The 10035-nt window shown below is 54.3% G+C and overlaps 1 protein-coding gene across 1 annotated transcript; it reads right to left on the reverse strand.

The window, feature by feature from the left end:
• Nucleotides 1-355: 355 nt before the first annotated feature.
• On the reverse strand, nucleotides 356-7704 carry UNCX (UNC homeobox). Its single transcript, XM_034441561.3, has 3 exons — nucleotides 7300-7704; nucleotides 4853-5028; nucleotides 356-1961 (listed from the first exon to the last, which is right to left on the reverse strand). The coding sequence occupies exons 1-3, from the start codon at nucleotides 7583-7585 to the stop codon at nucleotides 927-929; spliced, it is 1497 nt and encodes a 498-aa protein (XP_034297452.1). The 5' UTR covers nucleotides 7586-7704; the 3' UTR covers nucleotides 356-926.
• Nucleotides 7705-10035: the final 2331 nt, after the last annotated feature.

Raw genomic sequence — 10035 nt, forward strand, 5'->3', positions numbered from 1 at the left:
AGGGGGGTGAGAAAGGAGGTTAGGGGGAGTGACGGCGAGGCTGGCAAAAAAAATATATAGGGAAAGGGGTGGCCTTCGCGGAATATATTTGTTAAGCAATGAACCCGTGGAGGGCATAGCTAGAAACAAGCGTTAAAAGGTGGTCTTTTTTTAAAAAAAACACGTTTTTATTTATTTATTTAAACAAACCCCTCACTCCTTTTGAAGCTAAGCTTTCAAATCCAATCCAAAATTATCCTTCTCCCTCTCCCGTTTTAACCAGGAGGTTATTGTCGTTTCTTAAAAAAAGGGGGGGGGGTATTTTATTTTTCTTTTCTTTCTTTTTTTTTTAAGCGAAGACGAAGTAAATGCCAGATTTGATTTTTAAACAGATTTTTATTTATCAAAAAAAAGTGTGTTATTTTTTCTCTTTTTTTTTTTACATATATAAATATCTTTAAACATTTTTGCAATTTACAAGGTTTGAGGAGTCGCTGTTGTGTCTGGTTGGTTGAGGGGGATTTTTTTTTTTTTTTGAAAAAAAAAACAGTTTGCATTCAGGTCAAGTCCAGCTTCCGGCAAAGAAACCCCCCCCCTCCCGCCTCTCGGAGCTTCTTTTGGGAAGGAAACCAAAGAGAATAAAAGAAAAAAAAATGTTTTAAAAAAATCTCACTCTTTTAAAAATAATAAAAATCGGTCACCTGATTTCAAGAGGGCAAAGTTAGAACCTGGGAAAGTTTCTTTTTTGGGGGGGGCGAGGGAGGCGAGAAGAAGAATGGAAAAACAGAGGTCGCGAACCGAGGGATGGACAGAATCTAGAAGGAAAAACTTTGGGAATGTGAGAAGTTTCGATTGATCCATTCGCCCCCACCCCCACCCCCGCCCGCAAGGAATCTAGCAGATAAAGATGCTGATCTGGCCCCTCCCGCACCCCTCCCCCCCCCTTTCTAGTCCATATCCACCTCCTCACAGTCTAAACAGTTGGTCTCCGTTGCAGTCTCTCTCTCCGTCGTGCGGCAATCCGGATTGCCTTTGGCGTGGCCGGCCTCCTTGGGGGGCGACTTGGGGGCCGCCGACGGGCCGCTGCTCCCGTCCCCCTGGGAAGCCGAGTCGACGCCGTAGGGCGCGGGGGAGGCGGCCGAGGGGCAGGGGGCGGCCAGCGGCGAGGCCAGGACCTTCCTGGGCAGGGAGATGCCGCCGTCGCCCGGCGTGGAGATGGCGGCCGTGCTGCTGCTCTTGGGGGGCGCGGGGTCCGGGCTGGGGTTGGCGGCGGGGAGCGGGGAGCCTCGCTGGGGCGCCTCCTGGGCCGGGTTGCTCTTCAGGGCGGCCTGGGGCACGATGAAGCCCAGCGGCTGCGTGATGGGGTAGAGCAGAAAGTGGCCCTTGCCGATCAGGGTGCGCGCCGCGGGGGCGCAGGGGGCCAGGGCGGGCGAGAAGTCCAGCGCCGCTTTCCGCCGCGGCGGGGAGTCCGACAAAAGGCTCTCCACGCTGAAGGGGTTGAGTTTGGGGTAGCCGCCGGGCAGGGCAGGGGGGCCCGCGCACTCCGATCCTGACGGGCCCCCCGGGTGGTCCTTGGCGGCGCAGCGACCCGGGTAGAAAGCCGAGGCGGCGGCCGGGTCACAACCGCCGGTCAAGGGCGCGTGGTGGCCGCTACTCGAGGGCGTCTTGCAGCCGTCGGGCGGGTCCGGGGAGAGGCCGCCGCCTCCCCCGCCTCCCCCGCCGTCGCTGTCGGAGCTCTGCGTGCTGCTGTTGACCGAGAGGCCGCTGGGCGAGTGGAGGCCCCGGGCCTGGCCTTTCAGCAGCTTCTTCTCGTGCTTGCGCTTCTTCTTCTCCATCTTCTCCAGCTCCTTGCGCGCGATCTCCTCGGGATCCATGGGCTCCCCGCTGCAGGTGGTGGGGTGTGAGTTGTGGGCCGGCCGGCCGGGACCCTTTTTAGTGTTTTCTTTCTTGCGCCACTTGGCCCGACGGTTTTGGAACCAGACCTGCACACCGGAGGAGAAGGAGAAGCTGTTAACAGCCGGGCTCCCTCTCCCCCCCCCCGCCACACCTGGAGGCCGGGAGAGGGTGGGGGAGAAAGCCAGCTCGGGCCCTCCGCGCCTGGGGCTCGGTGGTTATGGGGGATGCGGGCGAGGCACTGAAAACCAGAGAATTAGTCTTTGGTATACGTGGCGGTCTGCGCGCCGCCTTTTGACTGATATTCGGAAGAAAACAAGGGAAGGGGGTCTTGGTTTGGTGGGGTTTTTTTTAAGAGACCGGGGGCTTCTACCCCACAGGCCAGAAAAGTTGGCGGAAGGCTGAGGAGGGAAGGCGAGGAGTTGAAAAGAGAAGAGAGCCAGGAGATCCAGATCAAAATATCGGAAGTCCCCCCCCCTTTCCTGGTTTTTTCTTCCCCGTTCAGGAGGATGGGGGTAGGGGGGAGGAAACCAAGTTTCTGCTTCTCCACGCACCCCCCCCCCCCCACTGCTTGCAAACAATCTGCTGGCATTTTTGGCCAGCAGCATCCTTTCTTTGCCCATTCCCCAAAGGAAGGATTTGGGCCTGATGCGCGATCCTATGTGTTCTCGATTTCTGCAACGGCTGGAGTGGGGGGGAGAAGGGGAGTACATCTTAGTTTTTAAAAAAATAATGAAAGGCCGCTGCCACAAGCGGGAGAGAGGCAGAAATTGCGCGGAAGGAAAAAGTCAGGAGTGGAGAACTTTATAGTAAGAGAAATCCGCGCGCAGCCACCTTCTCCTTTGCGGAGCGGATAGCGGGAAGGGGGGGGGGCTTCACCACAAAGGCCCGAGAGTTTGAGGACCCCCTAACAAACCACAAATTTAGGAAGGCGTGGCGGAGGAAAATCTTGGAGGAGAATAGGTCTCCTCGGTAGGAGCGCTTCTCTCGCTGGGTTTTCACCAGGCGGTGGCGGGGATTCAGCCCACCCGGCGTTTTCTCCGCAGTTCCAAGGCCGCCGCCGCCTCCTCCTCCTGGCTAGGATTTGTTTGGGGAGGGGAAGAGGGAAATTGGGGAAGGAAAAACTCTGACCCCCGTCGGAGATCAAGGCTTGACGCCCCCTCTCCGAAAAACCAAAAGCCAACGTCCCGAAGGAACTGCCATATTTAGCAGCCCTCTTCCACTGTTTTAATTCCAATTTTAAACCTAATGAGATGGGAGAGAAAACGCAGAGATGACACGATTTTTAGCCTGGGGGGGGCTGGGGGAGGACGGGGAGTAACCAGCCATCTCTGAGAGAAAAAAAATTGGGAGGAGAGAGAGAGAGAGAGAGAGAAAGGGATCTCAGAAGGGAGGTTGAGCGTCCATGATTTGACATAAGCTCTTCAACCGAATAGTCTCCTCTGAAAAATTTCAGTGTGGTTTTTTTAAAAAAAATCATTTTTTTCTAAATCGTAATAACAATAAAAACAACCCTCCTACTCGGTCTTTCCCGCGCTCATTCCCACTGCAACCCTCAACGGAGGAAACTTTTTTTAAAAAAATTAAATAAGCACGTTGGGCGGGGGAAAAAAAAGAACAACAATCTAAAAATCGTTCATTTAAATAGTCAGTTTTCCAAACCAAACCTCGATTTAAACGCCGGGAGAATTTCTGACCGTTGTTGCGTTATTTATTTTATTGTTTGTTTTTAAGGAAAGGGGCGCGAGGGAAGGAGAGAGGTCTCTTCGATAGCCGGTTTTATTTCAGATTCTGATTTTTAGCCGTCCCCAAGGTAAAATCGGCTGGGCTGGGAGCTGATTGCAATTCCTAGTTGTTCGGGGTTTGTTTTTTTTTATAACTGCCTGGGTGTTAGCTTCCTCCAGCCCTTGTCAGGCAGAATTACTAATTATCGTATTAGAGGGGAAATCAAGGATCTTGACTTCAGTCAAAACCCTTGAACAGATTGGATAAAAGGATTTGGAAACAGAAGAGGTCAAAAGGAGGCAGGCAGGGAGGGCGGGCAGAAGTATTTTGTAAATACACTTTTTTTAGACAAGGCCTGCTTGGATTAATCGGAACCTTACTAGTGGGAAAAGGCAGAGCATTGGGCAATATTTCCTTTTTTGCATTTTATTTTACGCGTCTTCCAACGGGCGCCTGAGATGCATTTCAGGGAGGGCGATATCGCCTCGTTAGGGGTATCTTCCTGATTTTAGGCTTGGAATTTCATGCCAGGGGCCTTCGGTTCCTGGCTTTGTGCGGGGAGGGGAAATCCTGGAGGGGCTTTGCCAAGTTGAGAGAGCCCACCCCTCCTTCCGCCAGCCTTCCAAATTCAAACCTTGGGTTCTTGAACCCAATTAATTGGTCCCTTTGAAGCTCGAGTGGGGTGGAGTATTAAAAGCAGCGCAGAGGCGATGCGTTTGCGGGTGGATGCGTAAGTAAGAGAAAGGGCCGAGGAATGGAATGAAGTCACAGGGAGGGGGGAACCCAACAAAAGCGTGGATTTAAAAACACCCCAGGATTTATCACTTCATGCTTACAGCCCTCTATCCCATCCGCCCTCCCCCCCCCCTTTCACAAATGCAAAATGCTACGTTTATCATATCAGGATTTTTGCAGAGATTTCAAGCCGATTCGTTTGGTGCAAATAGTGGCTTTGTGTGTTTTTTGGAGAGGGGGAGGAAATAAGAGGGAAAATAACCCCGAGAATTGCAAATTCGCCCCCTCCCTGAAGGAAGAGGCGCGGACGGTGTCAATCCGCAGGCCTCGAGTAGGGGATTCGGAGCCGGAGAAGCGTCGGAGCGACCGCAGCTTCTCCGCCTCGGCCAGGGCCTGACTCGGCGGCCGTTGGCGAAGACGGAGGAGAGGCAGGCCTGCTTAGTCCCGGGCGACGTGGCGGACGAGGCTTCCCACACAGCCCTGGGCGGCGAGGAAAGGGGCAAGAGGCAGCTCGGTTTACCTGCACTCGCGACTCCACCAGATCCAGGCGCAAGGCGAGGGCTTCCCGCATAAAGACGTCGGGATAATGGCTTTCGTTAAAGGCTTTCTCCAACTCTTCCAGCTGCCAACCCGTAAAATTCGTCCGGGTCCTTCGTCTCTTGCACCCGGGACTTTCCTTGTCCGGATCCACCGAGTCTGGGGAGGGAAAGCAGAAAGGGAGCTAAAGGAAACGAAGCTGAATCCCCCCCCCATCCCTCCGGTCGTTAGGAATCTCCTTAAAAGCGTTTCCACGCAGGAATATTTTCAAAACGTCCAGTCATGGGGGAAACAGATATGTATGTATCTATGTATGTATGTATGTATATATATATATATATTTAACAAACAAAAAAAAACCCCACCCCTCCAATCCCAATGCGAATTCATCTGCCCCACATCTAAACGCTTCACTTCTTTCCCCCTTTTATTTTATTTATTTTATTTTAGAAAAAAATTATATTGCCGCCTATTCGCCCAGGGCGACTCAAGGCTTTTTGGCTCCTAAAAGCGCCTTCTTTGGAGACAAAAGCGGCTGTTTAAAAGTAGATTATTATTCAAAGTGGAAGGGGGGGGGGGAGAATGGGAATTAATGGGGAATAACAAACAGGCAGACGCTGCCGGTTCGCCCGTCTTCCTTAAAGGGGATTTCGCTCTGGCGTTGGGTTTTTTTTTCTCTCCTTAGAGGTAGCCCTCCCACTTGAAAGCTCAGTTATTTGGGGAGGGGGTCTCGGACGCGTGTTTAAATTGGCACGTGCCTCGTCGTCTCGCCCTTTCCCCCCCCTTTCAGGTATAAAGTTCAAGAAAGCGCCTTTACTTAAATCAAAGTTTAATAATGGACTTTGCGGGGAATCTGGAGAAGTCTGGCATCAAAAGGCTGTTTCCTGCGGAGGGCTGCAGGCTTGGGGAAAAGAAAAAGGAGAAGGGAAGCCACCAGATTTAAGATTCCTGAACCTCAGATAGCTCCACCGCCAAGCACGGTTGTCAGAGAATAGTAATAATTAATCAGAAGTGGACAAAAATGCCGGATTCTGCGGTGATATGTGTAACACCATCAAACATCCAGATCTCCTTAACCCAGGTCCTTGGAAAAGGACTAGATAGGTAGGACAGAAATGCAAAATCCAGTCTGAACATCTGGCTGACAATAATAATAATAATAATAATAATAATAATAATAATAATAATAATAATAATAATAATAATAATAATAATAATAATAATAATAATAATAATAATAATAATTTGCAGGGGGGGGAACACCTTACTCAGAACTGCCTATATACTCAGAGGTTACCATAACAGCTCTTAAATCCTGGATTAGGACTTGAACTGTTATGTTTTACCAATCCCAGACTCTGAATCGAAGATGAACCAATAATAATAATAATGTTAATAGCTCTTAGGTCCATTTGGTTAGGACAATTTTTAACTGTTAAGTTTTTACCGGTCCCAGACTGTGAATCGAATTGAAGATTAAATCTTAAATAATAATAAAGCATAATAATTCCTCTGGAAAAGCCTTTTCGCGCAGAGGCTTTCGGGGGTCTCTACAAAGCTGCCCTACCTCCAAAGGCCTCGTCGCCATCCCTCCCCCCCCACAATTGTCTGTTTAGACAGAGGAGCGCCCCCCCCCACGACAGGATCCCAGCACTCGGTTGAGGGGTCGCGTGGGAACCAAAATCCCAGCCTCTATTCTTTCCTCCTGCGCGGTGGGTCTCTAAATAAACGCCTCCCCACCTTTGAAGTCATTATTGTGTTAGCCAGGCTCCCTAAACTCATCTCCTACCGTTACACACGACTCCCCCCCCCCAGACCCCACCAGACACACTTCAAAGATGCTCAGGGAAGATCTCCCAGCCTCTTTCCCCCCTCCCCCCCGCAACAGATTCCAGGGGAGAAGATTCCGTGGGACTCTCGCAGGAGCGATCTTGCCTGGACCAGGTGGATAGGACCTTCTTTATTCCTCTCTGTCTCTCCCCCCCGCCCGACCCCATCGCGACCCCTCCCCAAGGACCCCTTTCCCTGCTCGGCCCAACTTTCAGGGTTTCGCAGAGGGAGCGTTTCTGCTTCGAAGAAGCCCGAATGCCGGCCGCGGGGGGCGTGGGGCGTGTGGGGTGGGAGGCCGGACTGCAAAGCCTGGCCAACAAAGGCCGCTCTCTAAGCCCCCCTGCCCAGCTCCCGTTCAGACAAGCCGAGGGCTGAAATGCCGGGTTAGTGGACCGTAGCCCCTGTCCCCCTCCTCAAAAGCAGCTGTCAACTTCAAACACCCCCCCCACCGCATTTCCTCCATCCTCTTCCTCCTCCCCAGGCTGCAACGCCTGTTCCCCCCCCCCCTCAACCCTCGGAGGAGCCCTCCCCCCTGGCTTCGACCTAGGCCGCTGGCTTGGCAGGCAGGCAGGGAGGCGAAAGCGGGCGGCGGCCACTCACCGGTCAGCTTGAAGGGCTGAGCATCCCCGTTGACGCCGCAACCGGAGGGGAGCAGCGGGTTGGGGTTGACTACCGAGGCGGCGGCGGCGGCGGCGGCAGCGGCGGCGCAGGAGCCGTTGAGTAATCCGTCGATGGAGAAGGGGACCGAGGCGGCGGCGGCGGCGGCGGCGGCGGCCTGGAGCTGGTGGCCGGCCAGCTCGTAGACGTGGGGGGGTCCGATGGGGTAGGGGAAGCCCACCATGCCGCCGAACTGGGCATGGGGGTGCTCGAGGAGGCGGCTGTCCATGCTGGAGCGGGGCCCGCGGGCGCTCAGCGCAGCTGCTGCCGCCACCGCCGCCGGAGGAGCGCGGGGGTGGCGGCGGCGAGGCGGTGGCGCAAGGCGGCCCGCCCGGGCGTTTTAACTTTAGCACCGGCAGGCCTCCCCATCATTAGGCTCAGGCCCGGGGAATTTGGGACCAATAAGAAGCAGGCATCGGGGCTGACGTCAGAGGCGGGCCGGACGGGCGAAGGGGGGGGGCTGGGTTGAGCGGGCGAAGGGGGGTGGGTGGGGGGAAGCCGACCGTTTTCCATATCGATTGCTAATTATACCTGACATCCACCCTCAATAAACAATATCACAACTGTCACAACAAGACAAGGAGAAGCCGGGGAGGGGACGGCGGGGGGGTGTCTCTCTTTGATAAGAACTCCGGCCCCCAAGGGAGGGGGAGGGAGGGCGCAGAGGACAGCCCGGGCCAAGCCGGAGGAGGAAAGCGGGGGGGGGCGGGGGGCGCGCCCAGAGAAGATCCGTGAAGAACTTCAGAGGCTGAGAACGGGGACCTCCCAAACCCTCTCGCAGCATCCCGCGTTCCGTGCGGCCCCCGACCCCCAAATCACTAATAGATTTCCCTGCGTGGTGGAAGGAGGGCCGCTCTCCTCCTCCTCCTCCTCCTCCCCCCCCACCTCGCCGTCTTCTTCCTCCTCTCCCCCAGAAACGTCCCCATTCCTCTGAACCTTTTAAAGTGCTGTTGCTCCAATTACAGAGAGACGTTGAGCGGCAAATAGACTGATCCAATAATAGGAGATTCATCATCCTTCTTTCCAGGCCTGTCACGATGAATTTAAAACTACAAGCCTTTTCATCTCCTCTCAGGCTTCTCTCCCTCTCTCTCTCTCTCTCTCCCTCCCTCCCCCTCCTCGCTCTGCAAAGAGGAAGAGGAAGGAGAAGGGGCGCGAATTGGAAAAGCTAAAAAATTACGGGTTCTGCTGGAGCAGAAAGAAGGGGTGCGAGTGGGTAGGGGGTGCATATCTCTCTCTCTCTCTCTCTCTCTCTCTCTATCTATCTATCTATCTATCTATCTATCTATTATATATCAGCACCATCAGGTCGTATCAATCAAAATAATAATTAAAGGTTTCTCCCCCACGCATCCCTAGAGAAAGTAAAATCACACACGTACTAAATTATGAATGGGCCAGAGGGTCCCTAATTAAAAAACAAACGGCGATTTGGCAAAAGAGCATGACTCATATTTCGCTCTGTGTGTGTGTGTGTGTGTGTGTGTGTGTGTGAGAGAGAGAGAGAGAGAGAGAGAGAGAGAGAGAGAGAGAGAGAGAGAGAGAGAGAGAGAGATGCATGAATATAATTATAGAGATGCACATAGAAAGACCCGCGCGTATCCAAAGGCACCTCTCCGCATTCAAACCCGCGCAAACCCTCTCTAAAGCGCCCCCATCCACACGCACATTTTACCCAGAGGGAAAAAAAATCTGACAACCGGGCGAGTATGTCTGAACTCAACAAGCAGAAAAGCGCGGGGCCAGGAGGCCAAATTAAGTTCCCTTTTCAGGTGCCTCGGGAGGATCCCAGGCCCTGCAGGAGGAGGGCTCGCTGCGGGAGGCCGAAGAAGACCGGGGCTAAGGCAGAGCCTGGGTGGGGGGAGGGGGCTTCCTTGGGAAACCTGACCCCTGTCCGACAAGCCAGAAGGTGGCTACTGTAGTCCGGTCAGTTTAGAGCCAGCCAGCGGCTCCCGCAAACGCCGAAGCGCACTGGCGACACAAATCTGCGAGGCAGCGGTGTCTTACAAGCCCATGCCTTGGGGGAGTGGGGAAAGTTTACGGGGACCCCACTTTCCTGGGCGCGCCTTCCTCTGCTGTTGGGTGCCTTGGTGGGCGGCCTGGGAAGCGAACCCAAAGCCTTTCCAGGGCGACTCCGAAGGCGCAGCATCTGCTGGGGAAGCTTCGGCCTAGATGCCAGGGTGGGCAGCTTCCTTCGGGGTCCCCCTCTCCCCAAGTCTTCCCGCGCCGATCAGGGCGAGTGGTCTCCAGCTGCTGATCCAGGTAAACTCCGTGCGTAAAAGTTTAGGAGTCCTTCTCCCGGGGGTGGGGAGGCGCGCGCCGGATGCCCACGAAAGAAATGTCAGCAGATGAGGTCTAACCCCCCCACCCCATCCCAAGAGACCACCCCTGGCAAGCCGAGGGCTCCTGCCCTTTGAGACGGACGTCTGGCCAGAAGCTGTTCTGGAGGGAGCGAGGTAAAGGATGGGGCCAGGCGCAGCTCGCGGCTGGCTGGCCCTTTCCTCTCCTCGCCCCCGCCGGGCTCCCCGCGAGATGAGTAGGACTTAACTCGCCAGTCGGCCGCGTGCAAAAGAGCCCCGGAATAAAAAAGCGAGCATCCCCGCACCTCAATCCCCCTACAAGGAAACGGGGCTCGCTTTCCCCTCCCAAATAAACTAAGCGCGCGGCGCCCCAAGCTCG

The sequence above is a fragment of the Pantherophis guttatus genome, chromosome 14, assembly GCF_059756535.1.
Source record: "Pantherophis guttatus breed Tessera chromosome 14, ASM5975653v1, whole genome shotgun sequence".
NCBI lineage: Eukaryota > Metazoa > Chordata > Lepidosauria > Squamata > Colubridae > Pantherophis > Pantherophis guttatus.

Excerpts from the sequence above, each read along its gene's own strand:
- UNCX (XM_034441561.3), bottom strand. The coding sequence starts at position 7,585 with ATGGACAGCCGCCTCCTCGAGCACCCCCATGCCCAGTTCGGCGGCATG. Across the intron at positions 5,029-7,299 it reads TCAGCCCTTCAAGCTGACCG|ACTCGGTGGATCCGGACAAG; the intron begins GTGAGTGGCCGC and ends TTCCCTCCCCAG. Across the intron at positions 1,962-4,852 it reads TGGTGGAGTCGCGAGTGCAG|GTCTGGTTCCAAAACCGTCG; the intron begins GTAAACCGAGCT and ends TCCGGTGTGCAG.